Source organism: Natator depressus, chromosome 2, assembly GCF_965152275.1.
Source record: "Natator depressus isolate rNatDep1 chromosome 2, rNatDep2.hap1, whole genome shotgun sequence".
NCBI lineage: Eukaryota > Metazoa > Chordata > Testudines > Cheloniidae > Natator > Natator depressus.
This window is the reverse complement of record NC_134235.1, coordinates 3,311,245-3,339,225: the sequence shown is the minus strand read 5'-3', so window position 1 is coordinate 3,339,225 and position 27,981 is coordinate 3,311,245. Positions and strand designations below refer to the sequence as shown.

The following is a 27,981-nucleotide window of genomic DNA, read 5'->3' as shown; positions in this document are numbered from 1 at the left end:
TCAGCGCCAGGCGGGACCATGCAACGCGGCCGTCTCACTCCAACACGGCGTGCCAAGGGGCTGCAGGGAATGTGGGGGTGCTGTGGCTGTCCCCACTAGGGCGAGGCCCCTACTCACGGAGAGATGCTGCTGGAGCTCAGTGTCCGTTTGCTTGTCCTCGTCCTCAAGCTCAGCCTCGTTCTCCCGGTGCTCCACCTGCTGCCAGACGATGGCCTCTTTCTCGTGCTCTTTGCGATACAGGTTGGTGCGCTCCGTCACACTGACCCGCCGCACCACCTTCCTGGGGACAGCGGAGAGCAGGATCAGCATGGCTGGGAAACAGGGGAGTGCTTCTCGCCAGGGAGTGAGCCAGTGCCGGGCAGATGAACGCCAGGGACTGACCTCTCCACAGCTGCTATTCGGTTGGGGGCAAACGCCTGCGGGACATTCATTTCCAGCTGGTGCTGAAAAGCGGAGCGGATGGTGCACGGACAGGCCCAGAGATATCCTGCCACTGGCCTGATCACTTATCTTTCCATGGTTACGGATGAAGGGGATGGGCACAGATTATATTCAAGCCGTTCTACACATTTAAAAGGCGTGGTTTTGCTGGAGCCTGCTCAGCTGGCGGGGGAGGCTGGTGCCTGGGTGGCCCATTAACAGCAGCCCCGATGGCAGCAGAGTGCCATCGTGTGTTCAGTTTGAGCACAAAGCCGGTGGGTGCAGGGGACATCAGAGCCTATCTGCGGCTAAAGTGCGAAGGGTCCAGAGCTCCGATGACGGGAAGCCTCAGCTGAGTTCCCCAGATCTGCCTGGCCCCTGGGAATGAGGGTCCTGCTCTGGGGTGGCCTCTTCCCCCTGCGAGGGAGGCCAGCTGTCCGTAGCGGTCCCCCCCAGCCTTACCCTCGGCTGCCAGCGCTGGAGGTGCGTCGCTGCAGCAGCGACTTGTGCTTGTCGTGAGACTTCATGATGGCATCATGCTTGTGCTTCAGCTCCAGCAGCTTGGCCCGGACCTCCTCATCGCCGCACACGTCTGCAAGGGTCACATGGGGGAGGGACGGGGGGTGAACAGCCACGTGGCTCCAGAGCAGAGCCAGCCCCAGGCATGCACTCCGCGCCCCTCCTTCCCAGCTCTGCAATCCCGCCACGGCAAGGATCATCCACTCCCTGCCCACTGGGATCTCCTCTGCTGCCACCCCCTTCTCAGGCATTCCCGCCTCTCCAGCTCCCCTGCTACCTCCACTCTCCCGACTGACCGCTGAGCCACGCAGCCTCTGGGATGGTCCCCCCTCAAAGCACTCACTCTGCCCTTCTCATCCCCTGCACTCCGCCAGCCCACCTCACCGCTCACAGAGGAGTACACACCAGCAGAGCAAGCAGGGAAGAGGAGTATGCCAGGGAAGGGGGGGAACGTTTGGGGCAGAGAGCAGATGACGTGGGGAGAGATGGGAAAGGTTCTTCAGACGGCAGGAGCTCCTCAAACACCAGCCTCTTTCTGCTCTCTCACCTGCCCCCGATCCTCCTCACACCCCACCTCTTCTCCCCAGCCCAAGAGCCTAACCATGCCGACAAAGGGAACCGAATCAGAACTAAGCCCCAGCCTTCCAGCATACCCCACGCCCAGTCTGCCTCAACCTCTCTGTTGTATCCGCCTTTCCCCACCGCCTGCCCCCTACACACTGTGCTTGGGTTAGCCTGTTCAGGCTACCTGGCTAGGCAGTGTCACATGATCGTTTATATGCTGTCTGCGTGTAATGGTCATTTGCATTATGTTTGCGGACCATAATCCCATGCTTGGGACTCCGGCTCCCTAGGCACTGGAGGTCAGGCAAGGGGGCAGGTGGGCTCTGTGCTGCTGAGCCCCTGGAGGATGGAAGCCCCAGCAGGACTGAGAGAAATGGAGCATTTTCACTCTCCCGGGCGGGTTCAGAGGAGCAGGCGTGGAGGCAGAAAAAGGAGGTGGGGCTGGGAAGGACCCCTGCTGATCCCCGAATGGAAAGCGTGGCTTTGAGGTGAGGACAGGAGGGGGTCTAGGGCCTTTCAGGGGGTTCAGGACGAGGTGGGATTGGCAGTAGGAGTGGCTGCAGAGTCCTCGGAATGTACTGCTGGGTTGGGGAGGAGCCTGCCACACGAAACACAACAAGGCACCTCGGAGGATTTGCAGAGTCAGAAAGTCTGTACTGCCCCCATCACCTCCCCGCTCCACTCCCCTCCCCATCCCATCCATCTCCACCAGCCTCTGCCTCCCTCGGTCTCTCCCCTTCCCTTGCACCCCTCCAGCCTCCTCCATTCCCTACTCTCCTAACGGCTTGACTCACCCAAGGGCGTCTCGTCCAGCACAGACTTCCCATTGAGATCAGCTCCATGGGCCACCAGCAGCTCCACCAGATGGATCTGACGGCACCAAGGGAAGTTGCCTTTAGCGAAGCAGGAAGAATCTAACACACAAACCTGCTCCGCCCCCGAGCTGAGGGGAAAACGCCCCTCTGCCCCCATCACCACCCAGCTGGGAACCGCGTATGCCAGAAGCGGAGACGCTGCAGCCTCTGCAGATCAGCTCCCTCCTGCGTCCTGGGCCTGTCGGCTCCCACTGCCATAATGGGCCCCGCATGCCCTGTGCCCGACAGGAGGGAGATTTCTAGCACCCCCTGCCCACCCCCTCCCCCATCCACAGCACATTCTGATTCCTGACTGCTGAGCTGGAACAGCAGGCTTTCACCTGAGCTCCCTCCCGCCCATTGACACCCCAGGGCCCTTCGGGAGGAGTTGGGGTGGCCCTGTGCCCAGCACCCACTCTCAGTAGCCATCGCTTCCATATGCCTGGCCCCCGCACATTCCTACGGAAAGTACGGAAGTCGGCAGGCCCGACAGCAAGGGAATGCAGTCCATGACCAGTGCTGAGGTGGCTGTGCCACTAGGAGGCGCTGTACTCCACCACTGGGAGGATGTTCTAGGGTCGGAAATTCCCAATAGGAACACTCCGAGTTACCAGCTGCCCACCCTTCAGCCAGTGGGCTAGATGTGCATTCTCACCTGCCTACAAGTACTCACCTGCCCCCAGCAGGCGGCAGCATGGAGGGGCTCCCACCCATCATTGTCCTTCGCGCTCATGCTGGCCTTGTGTTCCAGCAGCAGCTCGGCAGCTTCCAGGTAGCCATTTGCCGAGGCAATGTGCAGCTGCAAAGCAGAAGTTGCCAGCGCTAGAACCCCGGGCCAGGCCCTAACGCCAGGGCTGCTCTCTCCAGCAAAGCTTGGCTGGGATGGCTAAACCAGCAAACCTGCTCAGGGCAGATGCTGCTGACACCTGCAAAGAGGCGGTTTGCTGGGACAGCTTATACTGATCCCGAGTGAAATAAACGATAGCAGCATCCAAGTGCCTTGCCCAGTATCGCTGCATTGACACTAGGGTTTATGCCAGTAGAGAAGCGTTACAGAAAGTAAAATAACTCCTCCCGCTCCCCACACTGGTGTTACTCTACCGTCGAAGTTGATGACACTAAACTGGGAGGAGAGGTAGATATGCTGGAGGGTAGGGATAGGATACAGAGGGACCTAGACAAATTAGAGGATTGGGCCAAAAGAAATCTGATGAGGTTCAACAAGGACAAGTGCAGAGTCCTGCACTTAGGACGGAAGAATCCAATGCACCGCTACAGACTCGGGACCGAATGGCTCGGCAGCAGTTCTGCAGAAAAGGACCTAGGGGGTACAGTGGACGAGAAGCTGGATATGAGTCAACAGTGTGCCCTTGTTGCCAAGAAGGCCAATGGCATTTGGGGATGTATAAGTAGGAGCATTGCCAGCAGATCGAGGGACGTGATCGTTCCCCTCTATTGCACATTGGTGAGGCCTCATCTGGAGTACTGAGTCCAGTTTTGGGCCCCACACTACAAGAAGGATGTGGAAAAATTGGAAAACGTCCAGCGGAGGGCAACAAAAATGATTAGGGGACTGGAACACATGACTTATGAGGAGAGGCTGAGGGAACTGGGATTGTTTAGTCTGCGGAAGAGAAGAATGAGGTGGGATTTGATAGCTGCTTTCAACTCCCTGAAAGGGGGTTCCAAAGAGGATGGATCGAGACTGTTCTCAGTGGTAGCAGATGACAGAACGAGGAGTAATGGTCTCAAGTTGCAGTGGGAGAGGTTTAGGTTGGATATTAGGCAAGACTTTTTCACTAGGAGGGTGGTGAAACACTGGAATGGGTTCCCTAGGGAGGTGGTGGAATCTCCTTCCTTAGGAGTTTTTAAGGTCAGGCTTGACAAAGCCCTGGCTGGGATGATTTAGTTGGGGATCTGTCCTGCTTTGAACAGGGGGTTGGACTAGATGACCTCCTGAGGTCCCTTCCAACCCTGATCTTCTATGATTCTATGAAGTTTCTAGTGTGAACTTGGGCTCAGATGGAGACCAGTCAGTTCCATCTGGGCCTGTCCCATTTGATCAGCAGTCTCCAGAGACAGAAGGGTATGGGGTCACCTCCTTCCCTGCTGTGATCAACAGGCCAAGGAATGGGCACAGAGGGGACAGCTAACGAGCCAGCTGGCCATTCTTCCCAGGCCACACCCAAGCAGCTCTGCAGCAGGAGCCAACATGCTGTGCAAGGAGGGGGTTCCACTGTGAACTGGATCCTCCAGAGGCAGGCGCATGCAGGGCCTTGGTTATCAGGGCAGAGAGAGCTGGAGTGCGCGCTCAGTGCGTAGCCAGCGCAGAGCGTGGTGCATCGGGGAATGTCTTCACAGCACCCCATGCGGCTGAGGAGACAGACTGCTGCATTTTGTACTAGCTGGAGCTTTCTCAGGGCAGGCAGCTTCTGGCAATGCAGGGTTGCAATGATCTACCCGGGTGGTCGCAGACATGTGAATCATTGTAACCAGGCCAGAGCCTGATGGGAGCCTTATTGGGATCCAGGAAGTGGGCGGGCGAAGCTCGCCCACTGCTAAAGGAGGCTGGGGCGGGGGATAAGGGGGAGAGCCACAGGACCTGGGAAACCAAGTAACTACGGGGGACAACTAATGAACAACAGGGACGGGAGTGCGGTCAAAGGGTCAAACAAGGGAACCGGACGGGGACACCGAGCAGAGAGAAGGGCAGATGTTCTGGCCAGACCCAGGTGGAAGTGGGAGGTTCTTGCTGCCATGGCTACCTTGACTTCTAACAGCTCTGAGGGATCCAAATGGACCCCAAGACCATGGACTGCGTCTGAGCACTCCGATATACGAGCACATGGACTGGGACTCTGCAGGTGGAGACACAGTGGCCCCAGATGGCTCTCTGTGGGCTCGGACTGAGCCCTTTCAGTGCATTTGCATTCACTGCACAGCCTTTAGGTGGGATGGGAGAACCCGGTGCTCAGCAATGGCAAACGCAGCAGGATGGACTTGCCTTGTCTGCGGACAGGAGATGGTTCTCCACCAGAGCCACAGGCTGTCCTAGGCCCCAGGACTGCAGCAGCTGCTGGGGGATGTGCAGACTGGGTTTTGCTAGCTTTCAGTTTGGCTTGCTTAGAGGCACAGGTGGTGGCCCTGACTGCTGGCAGTGCTTCCACGGCTATTGGTTTGAACAGGCAAAGTCCTTGGAAGGAAAAGCTAGTGGTTCCGGCCCTGCTGCTGGTGGCCTACGAGGCGTCCCGCATGAGGAGGAGCTCCAGAGCAACGGGTCAGTTCTAGTCTCTCCCCAGCCACGGCCGGATTGAGTATGTTCACCAGTGCTTTGTCCCCCAAGAGGTGGGGCTTGTGCTGCCTCCCTAAGACCAGTCCCCCACTCCGTGTTCCCCAGCAGCCATGGTCTCCTGCGCCTCCCTTCTCGGGCAGAGCTCTCCCTAGCTCTTGGCACTATGACCGGGGAACTTACCAGAGTGGCACTGTGGTCAAGTGGAGTGTTCAGATCGGCACCTGCCTGAAGCAGCTTTCGGATATCTTCCACCATGCTGTGCTCCGTGGCGGCTCGGGCCTCCTCAATCGCCTCCTGAGTTATTCCTACACAGAGAGTAAGTGCCAGGAGGGTAGCCATGGCAGATGGGACTGGGGGCTGGCCTGTACCCCAGCAGCAAGGCTGGGAGATGTTTGCTTATTGGACTCCAGGCCAAGGACCATGCTGGTTTCTTACAATCTGCACTAGTCTACCCAGGAAGACGCACACACATCCCTTGCCCAAAAGCAGCCATCTGTCCTTGGTGCCCTCATCCACGCTGCACCGTACCCGAGTGACCTACTCCACTCCTATGGCTTTGCTTCCATCTCATTGCTGACAAAATCCACCCTTCCCCTGGGTTGCTCCCCTCTGCTTAGTCTCCCATCTGTACCTGTGTCTCCAACAACTGGATCTCCCATCATCAATCTCCCCCCATCCCCAGTTTTCCCCCAGGCCCTTCAACATCTACCTTCCACATCAGGGGCCAGCTCCTCCCTCCTCCCCTTCAGGGCTCAGGCCCACATTCCCCTGCTCCCTTGTCTCCCTCCACTAGCCTGCTTGCCCAGTTTGACTTTCTTTCACCCTTAGCCATTGTCCATGCCGCCCTCGCTCCGTGGGACGTCCTTCCTGGTCCTGTATGCCAGACAACCTGAACGCTGCTCCTTCAAACCCCTCCTCAAAATCCATTTCTTCCACCAGCTCCACTCTTGTCCCGCACTCCTGCATCAACTTGATGGGTTTTGTACATAAACAAATGGATGTGTTTGGTGCAGGTAACTCTCCTAGCCTCAAAGTATGCGAGCTTCCCATCACTCCCACTCCCCTTGCCAGCTAGCGTTTCTCCCTGTGTCTAAGTGGGGTTTATTGAACGTAGACTAGCGGCTCTTCATGGGGAAGATCACGTCTGTCTGCCGTCAAGTGCCATGCACACCCATGGCACTGTATAAATAACAAAAGGAGCAAGAAATCAATGGTCTCTATGCAAGAGGCTCATCACCCACCAGCAAATCTCCGTGGTTAAGAGGAAGGAGACTGCTAAGAGGGTTCCCTACAGCCCTTTCCCAGCCCAGCCTGGAGCCATCAAACAGGGGAGGAGTCAAAATATTGATCTTAAGAAGTGATGCTCCATCATTCTAGGATCTCTCTCTGTGTCGGGAGAGCACTAGAAACAGAAGCTGCGCAAGGAGAGAACCCAACACAGATCTCACTGGAAGGTAAATGGGGCATTCTGGGTTGGACACTGCTGCCAAGGTGCCAACCCGCCCAGCCCTGACAGTGGCTTGCTGCACCATGGAGGGGCCTTGCAATGCCTGAACAGAATAGGACAGCCCGGGGGGGGGAGGGGACCGCACCCAGCAGTGTGTGAATAACCATGAAACATCAATGTGACAACAGGGAAAGGGAATGAGACACCAGCCCAGGACTGGGGAGACTCACCCTGATCTGCCATGGCCGTTTCAATGTAGTCCAGTGTCACATCGTCCTCGCAGAGGTCGTATGGCATGTTCCCGTCTGTGTTCACGGCCAGGAGATTGGCACCACTGGGCAGGGGAAGAAGAAGAAATAAACAGTGAGGAAACAAGGCAGGTGGCTACCTCTCTGCTGTGTCCATGGTAATGCCATGCACAGCACCCGCGTGCCGCTGGGCAGCTAGTGTAACAGATACAAGGAGCCGTTTTTATTAACGAGCCACCAACGGCTTCTGGAAAACATTCTCCATGGGCATGATTCTGCCTGTCTTGTAGATTGGGTTTCTTGTCCCGCCTCCACTATCAGCCAGGGACGGCTGCATGAAACAGGATCCTTGCTCCTCAAGGGCCTGGCTGCTGCTTCTTCAGCAGAGCCCTGCAGTCCCCCTCTGGGGCACTGCACTCCCCTCCGGCACCACCCCATGTGATGGGCGTCGGCAGGGACGGCTGGACTCCGCTGGGGAAGGAGCAGCTCTGTTCTCCTGTTTCCACACTGACGTCCCTGGCAGGATGAGGTGGCGGCAGAGGAAAAGAGTCCTCTCTCCAGGATGTTTTCAAAGAGGCTCTGGGGGGCCGGGGGGGGGGCACAGAAATCCAGCCGGTGGGAGTTGCAGATCTGGTGTCTGATGAGACGCTGAAGAAGCCCATGTTACCCCTGTTCTTTCAGGAGCCTGTCTGTCCCCATTTGCCTCCCCCATTGTTCCTACCCAGGCTTACTCCTCCTGGCTACGCTTTGCCTTCCCCAGGCGGCCCCAGATTGATGCACCCCCCGTTCTCCTCCTAACCCTACTTCCAGCTTTAAAACACAGACTCAGCTGAGGTGCTGCCGAGCGACCAGGGTGCCATGAAGACTGCAAGCAGCCTCGAGGGGCTGGGGGATCAGCAGGCAGGTCCATGCTCGTCCTCAGCTGGCATTCAAACCCCAGCCCTTCTGGGCAGGGAGTGATGGGGAAAGGCCTTTCATAACTCGGTCATGCTGTACAGCAAGAGCAGCATCAGAGGATTTACTGACGCAAACTGTCTCGTCCAGCTGCAGCCGGGCCAAGGCCTCACTAACAGGAGATTCCTGCAGCAGCCCAGACGGAGGCAGATTGGGTTACTTGGTCAACAATACACCCCCATTAAACATTTACAGCCCGACAAGCAGGGTTCCAAACAACTACAACGGAGTCTGACAACGTGACTTCAATCTGAGGGGAGGGGAAATAAGCAAGCTGCAAAAGATGCAATTGTTCCAGGGGAGGCGAGCCCCCGAGGGTTAATACTCCGGCCTGCCTCCTCTGAAAACCTGGGCGTTCAACCCTGGCTTGGGTCACAGGAAAGAGAGATGCCTGGGCTAGGTATAGGACCTCTAGGTGGCATTCAGCAAATCATCCCTGACAGAGCTCAGCGACTGCATAAGAAAGTATGAGGACTGGACAGCAGGGGGTGCTCCAGAGTCAGGACTGGGGGTGGGGGGTGAGTGGAACTGCTGTGGGTTGTAGCCATGTTGGTCGAGGTGCGGGAGGTAATATCTTTGATTGGACCAACTTCTCCTGGGGAGAGAGAAGCTTTCAAGCTGCACAGAGCTCTCCTTCAGATCACAGGGGTAGAGACTGGGATAGAAACAGTCACAGCCTCTCCAGATGCAGGAATCATCCCAGGGTGGGCTAATTCTGTCAGACTACCCGGTGCCAGGTTCACTTCCCTTGACTCAAAGCTAGGTCGGGGGGTGGCAATCCCAGGGCCAAGGAGGATTCCAAGCAGTTCTGGGTGCCCTCACTCCAAGGCACCTTTCCTGCCCAAGGCTGCAGGGTCACTGCCCCAATCAAGTCCCAGGAGCCTCTGAACTCCAGAGCAGCCGCTAGAATATAGTCTCCTTCTGGGAGTACATCGCTCTGTTATGGTGCACCTGGTAGGTTTCTTCATGAGCCCTAACTCTGCCGCTCCTTCCTCACCTCAGGCTGGTCTGTTTGCAGCCCCTTTCCGCTACGGGGAGAGAAGGCCGCTCATTCCCTTCACCCACCGTCACGCCCCCGCCCTGGCCCCCCCGCCTGGAACGCACAAGAACCTGCGTACTGTTTAATCAGCAGCTCCACCAGGTGCAGGTGTCCGCAGGTCGCAGCGGCGTGCAGCGGCGTCCAGAGCTCGCTGTCGCAGGCGTTGACATCAGCGCCGGCCTCCAGCAGCAGCACGACCACGTCCCCGAAGTCGTCGATGCAGCACTGTAACACGAGAGGGAGCAGAACACGGCGGTCACTGCAGCTGGGATTGACAGGCCTAGAGGAACAGGACCTGTTTTTGCATGAAAGGTTCAGCCAAGACAGAGCAAGCTGCTGCCCCCTCACTGCAGACCTCCACCAATTACCCTTAAACCTGCCCCGGAGGGAGCCCCTCCGGAGGGGGTGAGACTTGGGGCTCCATGGCTCAGCCAGTCCTTGGCTATTTCATGGGAATGGCTTTTGTGAGGTGGATCTCAGCCACTAGGACCAGGACTGAAAGCCCAACTCTCTTGGTTAGAGCACAGGACAGGCAGCCAGGACTCCTGGCTTTAGGCTCATCTCGGCTATGGACTTGCTGGGTAACTACGGCCAAGTTCCTTCCTCCTGTGTGCGATGGGCTAACTCTACTGACCAGACTCACAAAGAACTTGTGAGGATAAATTCATGGATGTCTGTAAACGGCTTTGAGATCTCTGGAGCGAAGGCCACAGCATTTCCTGCAGAGCACTAGAGAGCAGACAGGTAGAATGACTCTGGGGCACTAGCCAAGTGCTGATTTTTTAACCCTCCGCTGGGAACCATCTGTGTTTGTTCCTAAGCCTGGTGGAGGCGGGGGCCCAATAGGTCTCTGTCCCTGACATCCATGAACCAGCAACCTGGAGAACGCAGTTTCCTTTTGAAGGGGTCTTGGTTCAGATTTATAAGCAGCTCTTTAAGATGCTGACCCTGTCTGACCAGGATGGGACTTGCTTACTCCCAGCAAACCAAGACATGGCAACAGCAGGAGAGGATGCCGGCCCGCCTGTTACTAAGGGAAAGGAACCTGCATGACAGGAAGGGGCAGTACACAGTGTTGTAGCTGTGTTGGTCCCAGATGTTGGTCCAGAGCAGGGGCAGAGAACTTCTACCCACCAGCTCTCTGTCCCCACTGACAGCTTAGCCGCTGGGGGGATCCTGGTCACTGCAAACACCCACCAGAAGGGCTCTTGGGAAAGGAGGTGGAAGCAAGCCAGTCCTGTTAGATGGGTGTGAAGGGGACATTGCTCTGAGAGGTTCTTAGAACTGATCGGTGGATTCATACTGCAAATTCCTGCCTGATGATGGACTGACAGGCTTCTAAGGGAGGGGAGGCCAATAATGCACCTAACCCCTCTTCAGTACCATCTGCAGCCCATGTGAAGAGCTCCCGCCTTGTCACCGCTTGGAGCTCCTAGCATCGGCAGACAGGAAGTCCTGGCCTGCAGGAGGGTGGAGAGAGGGAGAAGGCATTACGTTCTCCCAAGAGTTCAGTGCATGCTGGGGATTGGTGAAGAGAAACACATCAGTGGCTTGGCATCAGGACATTCTCCAGATCACAGAGAGTGAGGTGTAAAGAGAAAGGAAAGAGGCAGGGGACAGGGAGCAGAGCGGAAAAGAGGGCCCTGGAGGGAACCTGGAAGAGCTAGGATCACTTTGGGCTTGATCCTCTTCCCACTGAAGTCAGTGGCAAAAGCTCCTTTACACCAAGTCAGGGGATCGGAGCCACTTGAAATGGGAGGTTTGGTCTTTTTGAACCCTAGGAGGCCAAATTCAAAGGGCTTAAGAACCGTGGGTACTGAAGCCCATCGAGCAGATGAGCAGGGAGTGATCTGAAAACCAAAGCACCAGCCACCGCAGAATCTCGACTGGAATTAGCAGGAGCCCAAACCCACCGTACAGATAAAGGGGGTGGAGCTCCGTTGCTGTGTACGTGTGGCGTTAACTGCGGTCTCTGCACACAGCGCAGTGCTCCACACCAGGCGAGACGCCCAGGCACCGGCCGGCACAACGTGACTCACCACACGGAACGGGCAGGCTCCACTGCTGAACTCGTCACTTAGGCTAAAATGTTAAAGCCCCAGTCAGACACCGAAGTTTGAGACAGAAAGAAATGAGACCTCAGCCAGACCGAAGGCCATATCTACACTAGCGAGCTTAGAGCGGCACAGCAGTACGAGTGCTCATGTAGCCGCTCTCTGCGATGGAAGAGAGCTCTCCCGTCGACACAGTAAGACCACCTCCACATGCGGCTGTAGCTATGACGGGGAGAAGCTCTCCCGCTGACAGGGTGGTCCACACCGGCGCGTCTCTCGGTGTACAGGTCGCATCATACGTACATTTAATGTACACGAATTCAACTACACGCACTTGGCAAAAAAAAGAAAAATAACAAGATACCTGTAAATAGTGCGGGCGATTTCGCCCACCATTCCACTCAATGAGCGTCTGCCCCGGAGTGAGCGTGAAATGGGAGACGTGAATCTGCTGTTCCCTCATTCGGTCTCAGTTCCTGCGTGCCTCTCATAGCGTGAGCATCTCGCCGCGGTGAGTGTGATTCTCATGTCTAAAGATTCGTATTTTTCATACAACATGGCCCCTAAACTCAAGCCAACTACTTCATCTAGTGCTCAGCCAAAGGAACAGCGATCTGTTCCAACGCTGGAGGAAAAACTGGCTGTGTTGGACTTATTGAGGGATGGTATGTCGGTCTCCAACATGGCGCGTAAATATGGCCACAACGAATCTAGCATCCATGCCATCAAGATTTGAGAGAGAGAAATTCGTCAAGCCGTGGCATCAAGTGCTCCAATAACTGCTAAGGTGACGAGCCAGGTGCGTGATAAGACTTTAGTGAAGACTGAAAAGGCATTAAACTTATGGCTGGAAGGCATGAACCGTAAACGTGTGCCTATCGATGGCAACACGTTGCGAGAAAAGGCTCTTAGCCTCTACGCGCTGTTCAAACCTCCCGCCGAAGGGGACAGCCTTCTGAGGAGAAGGAATTCAACGCCAGCCAAGGTGGGCTGAACAGTTTTAGGAACCGCTTCGACCTCAAAAACGTGCAGACTACTGGTGAAGCTGCATCTGCCAACGAAGAGGCAGCAAAAGCCTGCCCCGAACAATTAAGGAAAATCACCGAAGAAAAGGGCTCTCTTCCCGAACAAGTTTTTAATGCTGACGAGACTGGGCTCTTCTGGAAAAAAATGCCGAACCGCACTTACATTTTGAAATCGGGAAGACAAGCCCCCGGCTTCAAAGCAGCTAAAGACCGTGTGACTGTGTTGTTTTGTGGCAATGCGGCTGGGCATTTAATAAAGCCGGGCTTGTTCTACAGGGCTGGAAATCCCCGTGCCCTAAAAGGCAAGAACAAAAATCTCCTGCCTGTGTTCTGGCAATCAAATAAAAAGGCTTGGGTGAGGGCAGCATTATTTCTGGATTGGTTCCATAAGTGTTTCATTCCGGAGGTTAAACGGTACCTCAAAGAGAAAAGGACTTGACTTTAAAGTGCTGCTGATCGTAGACAATGCTCCTGGCCACCCTGCGGCACTCCGGTTTGCGCATAACAATGTGGAAGTTGTCTTTCTCCCCCCCCAATACCACCTCCATCCTCCAACCTCTCAACCAAGGCCTGATTCGCTGTTTCAAGGCCCTGTACACGAGGCTTACGTTCTCATGGATACGTAGCACTATGGATGCTGATCCCAATCTCAATGTGATGGAGTGTTGGAAGTCCTTCGACATTGCCGATTGCATCACTTATATTAAACAGGCAATGGATGCAATCAAGGCTGAAACAGTCAAAGCATGTTGGCGAAACCTATGGAAAGAATGTGTGAATGATTTTAAGGGTTTCCCGACCATTGACAAAAAAGTGAAACGCATTGTTCAGGTGGCCAGGCAAGTGGGCGGTGGTGGTTTCATCAACATCCTTGAGGAAGAAATTGAAGAATTAATCGAGAGCCATAGAGAAACATTGACTAACGAAGAGTCAGAGGAACTGATAAAATCGTCTATAGAAGATGAAGATGACGACGACGACCAGGAAGAGCCAGCAAGTTGGAATCTTCATAAATTTGCTGAAGTGTTCCAAGCAGCGAAACACCTGAATGATTTAATTTCTGAATACGATCTCTCTATGGAACGAAGCCGCAAAATCACACGGAGTATTACGCACGATTTGAGACCGCACCAAGAAATGTTTGAGCCGCTCAAGAGGCAACAGCGACAGTTGCTGATCACCATGGTTTTCAAGGAAAAACAACCGGCAGCAGACGAGCCTACGCAATCAACTTCTTGAGCTGAACCAGAGCCAACCACTTCATCTCCGACTCGCTCTCCGTCACCCAAGCTCTCCGCCACCTCCGTCTCCTGGATCGACATCAAGCCCTGATGACCCCCTGTAATTATCCCCCTGTAATGAAAGATACAATGCTGTAAAATTATATTTTGCATATGTTCTCTATTATATACTGTACATTACTGTATACATTATACAGTTATACATATTACTGTACAGGGCTGTATACACAAAACCATGGACAGTATACTGTACTTTATGGATGACTTAGGGGATTTTCAAGGGCAATTTTGACTATACACAATTTTTGCCTTACACGCTGACTTTAGAACTTAACCCCCACATAAGATGCGACTCCACTGTAACTTACATCGCTCAGGAGGGTGTTTTTTCACACCCCGGCGAGACATAAGTGGTAGTGTAGACAACCACTGTGACTGGCTATTACTCACCATGTGTTTACACTGCAAAGCCCCTGTCGCCTTGTATCCTACAAGGATGGGGAGAGGGCAAAAAGCAAAGGAAAAGCCCGTGGGAGAAACAGCTAGTGTGAAATAAACTCGTTTGCTATTATCGCTTTCACACCTGAGGCAGCAGACATTTCCTGGAGATTAGCAACTAACTAGCTGGTGTATACAGCGGTGTAATGTGAGAGTGTTCGACTCTACGACATTCATTCTGAGAGTCCAAGGCCAGAAGGGACCATTGTGATCATCTAGTCTGACCCGCTGTGTAACACAGGCTGAAGACCTGCCCCCAAGTCATTCCTAGAGCAGATCTCTTAGGAAAACAGCCAATCTGGATTTTAAAACGGTCAGTGATGGAGAATCCAACACAACCCTTGGTAGCCTCTTCCAATAGTGAATTACTCTCGCTATTAAAAATTGACACCTTATTTCCCATCTGATTGTGTCTAGCTTCAACTTCCAGCCACTGGATCGTGTTAGACCTTCCTCTGCTAGACTGAAGAGCTCATTATAAAATACCTGTTCCCCATGTAGGTACTTATAGACTGTGATCAAGTCACCCCTTCACCTTCTCTCTGTTAAGATAAATAGACTGAGCTCTTTCTTTCCATCACCATAAGGCAGGTTTTTCTAATCCTTGAATCATTTGCATGGCTCTTCTCTGAACCCCCTCCAACCCATCACCACCCTTCATGGCTGGGACTAGAAAGAGCACTGCTTCACTCTGCCCTCATTGGGTTGCCTCTAGCCTAGAGTCAGCAAGGTGGATTGGATGATCTTGTATCTTGCTTGCAGAGCCATTAACAGGTCCTGATGTCAGTCTATCAAGAGTCATGATGCAACAACACTGGCTGGAGGGTGTCAGAACATCAGGATACACAAGTCTGTCTAAACAAATGTTAAGAAGTGGCAACCCTGCCAAGAGATGGTTGCTGGGGCCTGGGGGTATTTAATTACATTGCTACTAGATTTCTGGGCCATTTACAATCCTCTAATTCCTTCGGGGTGTGTGCTTTCCTTAATCCAAGTGTCTGCTGTTTTCATTTGGGTATGTCAATACACATGCTTGTCTCAGCACAGACATTGCTGGCTCAGTGTTTATAAATACTGGTCACTCAGCCTCTCTCTGCTGCAGAGGAGCATCATGCAGCTTTCACAAGGATTTATCTCCCCACTGTATTTTCCACTGAATGCAGCCGATGAAGTGAGCCGTAGCTCACGAAAGCTTATGCTCAAATAAATTTGCTAGTCTCTAAGGAGCCACAAGTCCTCCTTTTCTTTTTAAGGATTTATCCATGTTCCTTTTAGCAGCCAATCAAAGCAAACACATTCATGCCACACCACACACACCAGACTATCCACACCTAGGAACTGCCATGTTAAATGAGACAAGTGATTCACTGAGTCCAGCACCCTGTCTGTGACAGTGGCCAACACCGGCTGCTGCAGAGGAAGGGATGAAAATTTGCAGTGGACAATTACACAATAACCTGCCCATCAGGGAAGTTTCTTCCTTACCCCCCATCAGCTAGTGGTTGGCTCATGCCCTGAGGAAGGGGAGTTTATAGCCCTGTAATTTTTTTCATCCTATCTAATCTAATTATAGATGTTCTCACTGCCCATTTAACTGTCCGACCCTAATGCAAACCCTTTGCCTCAATGCTGACTAGTGGTAGTACATACTGAGTAAAAAGAGCACCAGTTTTAAATTTGTCACTTTACATTTTGATTAACTGTCCCCTTGTTCTTGTAATGAGAGGAAGCACTTCTGTTTGTCCTACTGCCTTACTCTACAGCATGTGGTATTTTGTATACCTCTGTTTTACCTTCTCTTATTCACCCCTTTCCTGTCTTTTCAGTCTCTCCTCATACAGAACTCTTTCCAGGACTCTATTTTTGTCATCTGTATCTGAACCTCCTCTCTATTTCTGCTATGTCCTTCTTGGGATAGAGACCTCCACTGAACATAGTGAGGGCCGGTGAGTGTGTCCTACCAGTGATTTATAGAACAGCATCAGCATATTCTCAGCATTACTCGCCATCCCTTTCCTTACACATCCTAATGTCTTGTTTGTTTTTTTGACTGCTGTTGCACACTGAGGAAAGGTTTTTATTGTACCCTCCACAGTGATGCCTGGGTCTTTTCCTCAGCTCAAGATGGAGCATTTCAAAGCAGAGCCTCCACCAGCCCCTTCTACTCATTAAAAGTGAAGGTGGCTGCAGCTAGCTCCGGCTCACTGACATGCTGCCACTCGTCTCCGGGTAAGCCTCGACTAGGCAAGTCTATGAAAGTTTCACTAAACCTGAGATTAATGAAAAAGTGCACAAGACAGCAACGGGCAAGGACGGTGAAAGGAGAGAGAAGACAGATGATGAGAGGGGGCCAGAGTCTGTTTCCTCAGAGCAGACACCTGAACAGAGAAGTAATGGAGAGAATTCCCCTAAGAGAAGCAAGGAGACTCCGCTGTGTCTCAGGCCATTAACTGCTCTGAGTCAGTCATCAGCCTCTAGGAGGTGCCTGCTGCTGTAACAGTTAGCTCACTCTAGGTGGGAATGCCCCGTTGCATTTTACTGCTTGGTTATTTACTTAGCTCTGTAGTTACCGGCATCATAATACGGGGAATGATTCAAGGCTGCTAGGGGAGCCATCAGGGACTGGACTGGAATCGTGAAGATTTTTGGTGGCTGTCGGAGGTATCAATGATTATGATTTGTGGTCGTTATGCCATACGGATGGTTAGCAATTATGAGTTTTAGCAGCTGTAGTTCATTCCATGTTAGTTTCTAATGGGTCCAAAACAGCTATTCACCAGATCGTCTGTAACCTTTAGAACAAAGTTTGCTGGGGAAGGACCAGCTTGTGGCTAAAGCACAGAACTAGGAGTCAGGACTCCTGGGTTCTATTCCTAACTCTATAACTAATATGCAGTGAATAAAGTCACTTCACCCCAGTGCCAAAGTTGTAAAATGCATTTATTTTGGCAGACAGATACAGATAAAAGCACCAGTCGTGTGCTTGGGGCTATAAAGGAAATGAAATACAGACTGTTCCTGGCTCAGAGAACTCACACTCCGAACACTAGAACTTCCCTGGATCACAGGGGGGTCATGAAGATGAGAGAGAGAGAGAGATCACTTTGAGAAGCACTGGAAGGTGCTGGAGAAGAGCAAGACACTTTATTATCATCACTGAGAGACTGTAAATACTCTGAAGTGCAAGAACCATTGTGAGTGATAAACTCAGGCACTAATTTCTATATGTTCACTGGGGGAGAAAAATCTACCTTATTTTCAAGCTGCACTCATGTCTGTGATTGCTAAAAGCACCACCTTGTAGCTTCCAGTTGACACTCGGCCCCTCCCTCGCCAGTGTTCCCAGCCCAAGTCGTGAGAAAACTCTGGTCCAAGGTCTGCCTTTTCTTCAAAGTATCGAGAGCCCAGATCTAGGCCATCGGAAGCAGTTATTAGCTGCAGTGAGAGATGATGTCGCCTGTGGCACCAGCATCTCTTATTTCAAGGATCGAAGGGGTTGGGGTATTGGGGGATAAGAAAACAGGAATGATCCCACTGGAACCACCAGGTGGTGCCTCCAGAGTCACGTCTAGAACCTGCAGCTTCAACTCAGTTTAAAGTCGTCGTGACCAAGAAAAATACTGACCCTGCTTCTCGGCCCTTCCCTCCTGCAAAGCTGGTGTCTGATGGTTGGTGCAGCTACTCCACACAGTAAGGGATTGGGGAGCAGTGTCTTGGACTCAGGTGAGAAGAGTGAGCTGGCAAAGGGATGCATTTAGCTAGAAGGTGGAGACAGAGAAAGAAGGGGAGTCAGGACAGATTTCTGCCTCAGTTACTAGCACAGGACTGGCTAGGCACTGCTTTCAGGGAGGGGGGAGAGGCTACATGGTTGTCACAGCCTCCCAAGTCAGTGTGGCTGGAGGAAGTGAAAGTAAGTTAGAAGCCCTGAGACTGGGGGATGCAAGACAAGTACTGAACAGGAGAAGTGCGGGGACTGGACACTGAAAAGCGAACTGTGGCAGAAGCAGATTGCGGGGAAGGCTCGGTAGCTGAAAAGGGCTCTTGCCAGTGGGGACCTGGGAAGGCTGCTTACCTGGTGCAATGCAGTGAGGCCATCTTCATTGTACAAACTGGGGCTGATGCCACGCTGAAGGAACTGGCGAACTGTAAAAAAAAGAGCTTTTAGACAGGGGTCTCCACACACTCACCTGCAGCTACAAGGGTCACTGGGGCAGGGGGATCCAGAGGGATTTCTGGTAGGTGTAATCAAGGCAGAGAGAGGAGACAGCCAAATATTTTCAGAGGCACAAATGGAAGTCAGGTGCCTAACTCTCTTTGACTTTCAGTGGGAGTTACGTGCCTAGCTGCCATGTGCCTTTGAAAATCCCCCCCACAGTCCTGCAGAGCACAGGGGCAAGTACTTCCCCTTGTAACAGAAACATGCCTTGCATTGCACACACAGCTCTTATGTCTGCTTCAGGGGAGCCCAGAAACAGAACTCACCCCTAACAGACCGGGTGGTCCCCTGCATACCAGTAGGTGCGCTGGACTGAAAGAGAATTGAGTTTTGATGGCCTGACCTCAAGAGAGAAAGAGTGGAGACTGAAGAACTGCAGAGAAAGAAATCGAAGGTGATTAGGGGTCACGGGGGGGGGGGGGTTAAATGTAATGAGAGAATGCAAAGAGGAGTGTTACTTGGGTTAGAAAGAAGAAGGGAAAGATGGGGGCTTGATTGAGGTATTCAGCTTTTGCAAGGACATCATCAGATTGGCCAGTCCCTCTTCCTTCTCAGCGCCGTCTACTAGCAGGAGAACACAGAGACACCGTAACATTAAACGGGCAGGATGTTGAAAATGAAACGAAAGGAACGACAGGAAACGGGAAGGCTTAGATTTTTACCGGTAAACGTTGATTTCACTGAACACACACAAGCTGTCAATAAATATTTCCAGCGATAATCACTAGAATTTACAGAGAGGCAAAGTAAGGAAAATGCTGCTTGAGAACCTGCTGGGGTTTGGTTTAAGGCGATTTAATTTGTATATTTTGACATGTGATGCTGGACAATTTGAGTTTTAACAGTTATAAAGCTTTAACTTTTTGAATCTCAATCTCTGCTGTCATGAAATAATTATGGTCTGACCTCTCCATAAACTTCCCACAAATTGCTTAAAACCCATAATTTTGTGCAACAGTGAAAATTTAAATGGATAAAAATAGAAAAATGCTTAAAAGTAAATATCAATATGATCTGGCAAAATCATCACCATTAAGAATGGAACTCTGCCCTATGCAGTGTGATGTTAACCTGTGGAATTCACTGCCACAGTCACTTAGATCCAGGTACTGTGGCTGGATTTTAAAATGGGCTGTAGAGTGTATCTGATTCTTCTCAAGTGAAGGGTGATTTAAGGTGAAGCTTTGTATGCTGGGACCTGCAGACTCACAAGCCACACCACTGTGCAGAAGATCCGGGGCAGTCAGATATGGGAGTATTTCCATAAGCCTTGTTCTACATCCTTTTATAGGACCAGTAGTTGGAGAGCTAATGTGTCAACCACTGGAGTAATACGGGGTGCTGTGGTTGTGCTGGTCCCAGAGACAATGGGTGAGGCTCTTTCTCTCACCAAGCGAAGTTGGTCGGTTGGTCCAATAAAACATATCACCCGTCCTCTCCTTTGTCTCGCTCATCACTGGGGTGTTAGGGACACGGCAGGTTTTCTTTGCACAAGACCTCCCAGATAGCGCTAGACCCGCTACTGCTGCGACCCTGGCTGCTGCCTCTTTTGTCTCGCAAGGAATGTTGTAGCACAGATTGTATCTCGCAGTGCTACAACTAATAACTGAGTCACAGGAGCGGATAGTAAATGGTTGAAGCTACAGTACGGCCGGAGCTTAGCTGTGTCCCTGTACTTGAGTTGAGATGCTGGACTGCCCAAGGCTTTAACCCGTTACAGGGACACATTAAGCTCCAATCTACAGTACAGTTTGTGACCATTTTTAGCTGAGTCAGGGGATAGCCATGTTGTAAGTAGACCCCCTGCCATGGTTTTAAGATAGACTGTGCCTTAATCACCAAACTGAGTGGGGTGGAGATAGGGTGAGGTCAGGTTTTAAAAGTAAAGGTCAGTAATGGGCAGAGGAAGGTAAAACCAACAGTTAAAGACAAGAGCTGTTTCCCAAGGAGACTGAATTACCAACAATCTCAGACCCAGAGTGGGCAAAAAAGGAAAATACACAGTGTCATCAAAGAGCCCAAGTTAGACTTACTTAACTGATTAGGTTCCAGCTTCCCCCCTCCCCCCCCCCCCCACACACACCAGAGATAAGGAAATCGGCATGTCTGTTGCTCTGCAGTTCACCTTTGGAAGCATTTAACACTAGCCTTGACAAAACACTAGATGTCATCAGAGTAAGGAAGAGTCCTGCACTGGTCCCTGCGGGAAGGACTAGATGATCCAAAATCTTTTCCCCTTCTCTTAATGTCTATCATTCTAAATCCTCAGGTAAAGTGGTAAAACAAACCCAACGAGATTACAGGGCTCTGGTCACAGTTAAGCGAAAGCCAGATTAACTGAGAGGGCTCTGAGATCTCTCACTGACTGCTCCGCATTATGAATACATCCGCTTTTGCTCATGTGACAGAATCCACCGTGGGTGGCATGGAGATGAGCCTTGGTCAAGGACTGAGAAGCAGGTAATCCTCTCACCTTATCAGAGCCCCTCCACTTTGAGAGCTGCCTCAGCAAACTAAAGCATGACAGACTCCAGATGGAATTCCTTTGCACTGCTTAGTTTGGAAACACCTCTAGTTCCTAGGGAGTGTGAGAGCACTGGTTCAACTGGTCAGTGCCCAAGAAGAAGTCTGCGTCTTTGCAGGCTGCTTCTCCCCCCACAGCCAGCAGGAGATGCTATCCTTGGACTAGGACCAAGAGAAACCAATAACAATGTGTATCAAAGGGTTCAGATAAGGTTCTTCTTGGGTCTAGCTACCCTGCCCACAATCCGTTCCCCAGGAGTCCCTGGGTAGGTGTGCCCTCTGCTAGAGGTAGCACTGCACAGGAGGGTTTCATGGCCCTTGTTTGACGTTATTCTTCAAGAGTCATACAAATTAGGATTTGGAAAGAAGTCCCCAGCTCTGCCTTCCTCTTCTCTGCCTTTGGCCTCCCCGAGCTCCAGCTCTTCATATCTCCCAGGATGCTGCTGCTCACCCTCCTGATACACACAGAAATGGGATTCCAGACCCTCATGCTCAAAACAATGCTACCAGTCTTAGATCTCATTTAACAGGCAAAGCAAAAAAGATTTAGATCCGGGCGCTGGAATGGGACATAGGAGACCTTGGTTCAATTCCCGGTTCAGCCACAGACTTCCTGGGTGACATTAAGCAAGTCACTTACACCACCCTGTACCTCAGCTTCCTGTCTTCAAAACAGGGATAACTGTCCCTGACCTCCCAGAGGGGCTGTGAAGATAAAATCCATTAATGATTTGAGGCGCTCAGACACTAGGGTGTCCGGGGCTGTATAAAGCCCCTAAACAGAATAGAATTCTGCTGGTTTTCAAGGCCTCACTGACCTTCCCCCAGCTAATCCTGCATCTTGCCTCATTCTTTTTTCTCCTCTCCCCATTCATCTATCACCACCCTCATCTCTGCCCCGTCACATGATATACTTCTAATCAGACAAGAGCCTTTCCCACTGCAGCTCTGAGTGCCTGGAATGCTCTGCCTCATCAACTGTCCAATTCCTTAAAAGTTCAAACTATTTTTATACAAATATGCAAATACCTAGACGTTTCCAGAGGTGCTTTAAACAAATCTAAGGAATACAATAAAAACCATCATCTCTTTTTCTCCCTTGCCCAGATCTCTTCATCTCTCTCTGCTACTCAACTCTGCCAAGGGTGTGGAGATCATCCACTGATGCCGTCCAAAATAAAAGTTATTGTACCATGCGATTTGTTTCCCTGGGAAACAATCAGCTCAAAAGCAACTACTGCTTTGATTAGGGAGGTTCCTTCACCAAATTTTCCAGCTGGGTTAAAAAAGACACAAGATCAACTGGATTATCAAGGTCACACACTGCGTCAATGGTTCAGCCAGAATTACCGAAGAACCAAGGAGCCATTTAGATCTAAGGCCTTTATTCAGACCATTGGGCCTACCTGCTCCTAGGAGTGGTTCTGATCATTGTTTACGATGGACACAGAAGAAGATATTCCATTATGACTGAGAAGAACACTAGGTTGTGCTCACCTGAAAATTTCTTTTATTCAAGTAATGAAGCCTGCAGATCTGTTACAATAGGTACTTCAACCTGCATGCAGCATAGAGCAGAACCAGACCTGTCAGTCACTGGCAGCAGGGGAATGCCCTGCCCTCTGACATTCCCTCCAGTTGAGAGAGCTTCCAAAGCCAGGAGAATTCAATTCTACTGTCTTGAACTACAGACTGTGTTAAACATACCTTCAGGAAAAAGCACAACAATTTATCTTATTGCAGAGCATGGAGAATTCCCCTTATGAGACAAACCTGAATCTTTGTAAAAAGAAAAAAGAAAAGGAGTACTTGTGGCACCTTTGTATGTGAATCTTTGTATGTCAGTTTCTACTTGGTTGATCCATTTGTCCCAGGGTGGGCCTGATCTGTGGACCTTATTACTCACAGAATGGAAGTTTTCAGGTTAATACAGATGAATTGTCCTATTCTTCCTTGTGCTAAGGTCCACAGACCCCTTACACTGGGATTTTCACAGCAGTGTGCCTCCACGGTTGAAAGCAGGATCATCCTTTAAATATGAACATCCCAAAGCAGGTATATTACATATCCTTCATATTCCCCTGGGCATTAAGGTGTGGAGAAGATTTCTGCTCCCCACCCCCAGCCCTCCAAAAAAGGCATCGGATAAAGACTGGATGACCCATATATAGCATTATGGTGAATGCATGTTTTGATGACCACCTAAAGGACTTGCTTAATGTCACCTGAAGACAAGACTTCTCTACCCAAAGACTGTTAGTATTCCTAAGGACTGTATTTTGATGCTTAACAGAAGGAAGAAAAATGTCTGACCTTGCTCTGGGAATCAATGCCTTGAAAGTTCAGAACTACGTGTCCGAACTAGAAGCACAATACTGAGTCTCATCAAAGAAAGCTCTCAACTTCAAAAACTCCTCTGATTGGAGACAGTAGCTGTCAGGAGGTCTACTCTAATAAATCAGGACAACTCCTGCAGGGGTTCAATCTGGGTAATGCCATAAGGAGCGGTATGAGGTTCCATGGTTGTGCTTTATGGTCCTGTGGGTTGTTACCCTCATGGAATATTTAATGTCAGGATTCATACAAAACTTCCTTTTCTTGAACATTATACTCCTGAGACCCGACTTTTGGGCTTGGTAGTCCTATACACACACTAAAGCCCTCCTGGAGGAACTCATGGCTAAGCTTCATTTGAGTTACATGCTAGTTAAATTATGGACTTTGCACAGCCAGCTGAATAAATTCTACTTGTCAACTTCTTTGAGGGTCCGTAAGCATTTTAAATCACTTCATCCAAGTACCCACTTTGAATCCGTCTCCTCCTGGATGGAGGACTGGTTTTGGTAATAGCAAACAATGAGCTAGAAACAGCCGAAGGTCCACAGACCAGAGAGCCATAACCTCTTCAACAGCATCACTGCTGTTCTCTGCTTTTGATCATTTGTACAATCCTGGGGACCAGTGGAAAAGGCATAGAACAGATACTTTGCCCAGCTTTGCAAGAGGTTATTCACCACCTCCCATCCCAGGTCCTGACACATGGAGAGGCCACAGGGCACTTTGCTGTTTCCATTTGCCAAGAGGTCAATCACCAGCCCCTCAAGTTGACGTAGAATGACTGGATGATTCAGGGGGCAGGTTCCACCCTGCTTATTCTAACTTCTGGCATTTCAGTCTTGGTTTTCCCCTCCCTCTTGAGAAGCAATGCACAGAGTTAAGAAACTTCCTCTGCCTAGATCAGGAATAGTTATTTCTCTCTGGGGTAGGGCGGATCACATTCTTCTCAGTTTATTCATGAAAACCCCATCAGGTGTGTTGACTGTCACAATCAGAACAAGAATGTAACCCTTGATACTCCAGAAACTGTATCGCTGTTTTTCAGCTTTCTCTTTGTATAGCGCCATGATCAGAAAAAATTGTCTAGGAAAATAAAGTACATTTCTTTCTTCCTCAAAACCAGTATTAATACTACCATGATTCTGAAAGCGACCCTGGGAGCACTTGTCAGATCAAATAGTGTTTATCAAAGTTCGGGGGGTGGGGGTGGGAATTTGCTACCCAGTGGCAGAGTGGAACAATTATCTGAGGGATGGTAACACGCGAATGCAAAGATAAACCTCCCATAGAAACTCGCTCACATGCTTCAGACAGAACTATGCTCTGTTTGTTCCAAACTCTCTGAGGCTAGAAACAGGAGTGGAAATTCGTTTTATTGCCCCAATTTGAAGTAGATGGTGGATGGTTTTCATTCACATTCTTGCATTTCCGTGGGTTGCTTGAGATTGGGAATGGGACAAAGCTGTTCCTGGGATTTCTTGTAATTTCACAGAGTGCCCCCCTGCAGTGTCCCGTTTGCTCCGATAATCCGGGGTCTAACTCCAGAAAGGGCTGGTTCAGGGTCACGCAGACTGCTCTGAGGTAACGGAGGGCAGCTGTGGACCTCGCCCCAGCATCCTACACATGTTCTTTCTCCCCTTTGCAGCATGGTATTTTCTCCTGTTGTACTTCAGGGACTGCTTCAACTTGCCATGTGACCCGGGTTCCTTGCTATAGCACCTGTCAGCAGCCAGGAGAGTAAGTCAACTTTTCCCATGACTCTGAACAGCCTCAGCTTTGCAAAAAGTTTCCCACTGTTTGAGTAAGAGCTGGAAACTGATCTGCCTAAAGCCCCAGTTGCCCTTGTCACACTGATTTCTACCCTTCTGTACTGGTAGGTTGAGAGGGCCCCCACTTGCAGTGCCACTCACACACGTGGGCATTGCTTGCCAGAGCAGGCGGAAGCACTTACGCTCTCAGATAACACTTCATACTTATTTTTTGGTGTGGGGGGGGGGGGGGGCGGGCGGTTGGTCTGAGACCACCTGGAAGCTTCCAGGCCCTGGCGGATTAGAGCTGAGGTCATGCTTGCCTGCAACAGGGTGCCTGTGAAGGGCCTGTATGGTGAGGTGGATCCTTTTTCAGGTAAAAATCTCCCCCAGGGAGAAACACTGAGTGTCCTTGACCAGCAGGGACAAGAGCCATCGTTCCCTTTGCTAGCGACACCCAAGCTGAAGCTGAATGGCTGCACACTGAAGAACCTTCCAGCCTCACAACATAGAGGCCAGGGGGCTAGAAAGAAAAGTGGTGAGTGCCTGCTTGTTCTTCCAGACCTGGGCTGCTGTCCCCCTTCTCGTTCCATGGCCAGCTCCAGAGAGGAGGAGGTGAGGTAGCAGTAGTGAGGCATGTCAAGCTACAGTGATCAATGTGCTGTAAGAACCCACATAAAACAGAACCTGCAGCAGCTGCCAGGAACCATAACCTGGACATTAGGGTGTGGTGACCAGCAGCAGCAGCTGGAGATGACAGCCCAATACTTCCCGTTATTTAGCTGTGGCAGGAACACACATTCCCTTATTAAGTCCTCTAAAGCAGGAGTTCTCAACCTTTTTCTTTCTGAGCCCTCCCCCCGCCCCCCCGCACATGGTAGAAAAACTCCAAGGCCTACCTATCTCACAACAACTGGTTTTCTGTATATAAAAGCCAGGGCTGGCATTAGGGGGTAGCAAGCAAGGAAATTGCCTGGGACCTCATGCCTCCGGGGCCCCCACAAATCTACATTGCTCAGGCTTCGGCTTCAGCCCCAGGTGGCAGGGCTCAGGGCCCTGGGCTTCAGCCCCATGTGGTGGGGCTTTGGCTTTCTGCCATGAGCCCCAGCAAGTCTAATGCTGGCCCTGCTTGGTGGACCCCCTGAAACTTGCTCGCTGTCCCCGCAGGGGGCCCCAGACCCCTGTTTGAGAACCACTGTTCAAAAGGAGCATGAGGAGCGGGATACACAGCTGATCCAAACAGCTGGCCTCCCTCCCATGAGGAGGAAGAATTTCCTTTTATGTGTACACATGCATATACCCAAAGAAACCAGCACATGTCTGTAGCCTGGTCTTTTCTGCATGGACCTGCCATGTAGCACTCTCTGTCGGTGAGCAGGGGAACCGGTGGTGATATATTTTCCCTTTGGGAGTCAGCCCCTAGGATCCTGCTTCAGAGCTGGGGAGAAAGGCTGGGCACAGATATTTCTCCAAAAATATTTCACGTGACTAGTGACCTCCTTGCCCTCAAAGAGGCGGGGCTTAGTGTCTCCCTTCCTGCACGTGGAACACTTCTGGCTTTCTCCAGGAAGGTTTTGGCCTGGGACTCAGGGATGGGCTCCCCAAAAGCTCTACCCCTCTCTACAGCATAGGATCCACATGGCCCAGATGGGCCTGTGTTTCCCCAGATCTCAGCCTGGAATATGGGGGACAGCGGTGTTATAGAAAGGGAGGGAGATGGGCCTGAAGACCCCTTACCACACTCTCTGGCGTTGGCAGAATTAGTGCTGTGTTCAGTGCCCTCCATCCATGACCCGTGAGGAGGCACAGAGGAAGGAGGCAGCTAAGCACTGCAGACATATGTATGGCTGCTGGAGTGGGATGTAGGAACTCCAGCACAATTCTCCATCTGGTGCACTGCCCTTCTGGCTTCGCTCCCAGTGCAGAGATGGGGAGGCTGAGGTTATCCTGCCCAGACTGGGCTGTGAGGGAAACTCCACTCTGCCCAGAGCGTCGGCTGAGCTCCCCAGTAAGACATGGAATAAGTTGGGAGAAGCAGGAGACACAGACCCACCCTTTGGCCTCTGGCTTTTCTTGGTCTAGAGCTCCCTCCCAGAAATCTGCAAGGGTAGCAGCTACTGCCAGTGCCCCAGGAAGCGAAACAGAGCTGAGGGGACAATCGCCCCAAAAGGTGACTGCAGCGGGGATGTGGCAGGGAAGTAGACAGACACTAAGCCAGATGTTGGTCAAAATCTGAAGTTTGGAGTTTCCTGCTGAAAAGCCTGGCAGCAGGGAAGGGTGGGGGAGCCACTGGAGAGGCAGGTAACACTGTGGGAACTTGGGGAGGCAGGACACTGCTAGTGACTGACAGGGCTGGTCCTGCCACCAAGCTGCAAGCATGAAGAAATCAAATATATCATCCACTGGCAGGGTTTATCAGGTACACACAGAGCATTCAAGCTGGCTTGAAGGTGGGTTGGACACTTCCCACTCAGCACTGTGCTGCCCACTGCCCCCCGAGTCACAGTGATCCCCAGACTCATTACCAAGACCGCAGTGCCTCCCCTCTCAAAATCTAGAGAAACAGCGATTGTGAATCTGCCACATCACTTGATTTCTGTTTAAGGTCCAATGGTGTTGCCTTCACTGCTGATGGACATAGGCAAAGCAGCTCAGATAAGTCCGCCCCTCTAGCCACAACGTAACGAGTTTTCAGCCACAAACTGGGGTGCATGCTAATGTTTGTGCAGCTGTGTGTGGCCAAGCACAATCTGCTGAGGTTAAAATCATAGAATATCAGGGTTGGAAGGGACCTCAGGAGGTCATCTAATCCAACCCCCTGCTTCAGGACCAAGCCCCAAGACTGACCTTAAAAACCTTTAAGGAAGGAGATTCCACCACCTCCCTAGGGAACCCATTCCAGTGCTTCACCACCCTCCTAGTGAAAAAGTTTTTCCTAATATCCAACCTAAACCTCCCCCACTGAAACTTGAGACCATTACTCCTTGTTCTGTCATCTGCTA

At 51.4% G+C, this 27,981-nt stretch overlaps 1 protein-coding gene across 3 annotated transcripts in view; it reads right to left on the bottom strand.

Annotated features, from left to right (window-relative positions):
- The window catches only part of PPP1R16A (protein phosphatase 1 regulatory subunit 16A), a 76,401-nt gene that overhangs the window by 2,004 nt on the left and 46,416 nt on the right, over positions 1-27,981 (bottom strand). The window contains exons 2-10 of one of the 3 annotated variants that reach the window (XM_074943686.1): positions 18,228-18,298; positions 17,781-17,913; positions 9,417-9,562; positions 7,327-7,430; positions 5,830-5,954; positions 3,031-3,156; positions 2,298-2,373; positions 883-1,012; positions 118-280 (exon numbers count right to left, since the gene is read on the bottom strand). In XM_074943686.1, the coding sequence (XP_074799787.1) occupies positions 118-280; positions 883-1,012; positions 2,298-2,373; positions 3,031-3,156; positions 5,830-5,954; positions 7,327-7,430; positions 9,417-9,562; positions 17,781-17,909 (999 nt within the window). In that variant the 5' untranslated portion in view covers positions 17,910-17,913; positions 18,228-18,298. The remainder of the gene's footprint in view (positions 1-117; positions 281-882; positions 1,013-2,297; positions 2,374-3,030; positions 3,157-5,829; positions 5,955-7,326; positions 7,431-9,416; positions 9,563-17,780; positions 17,914-18,227; positions 18,299-27,981) is intronic. The other 2 variants (XM_074943685.1, XM_074943687.1) reach the window with 2 other exon arrangements.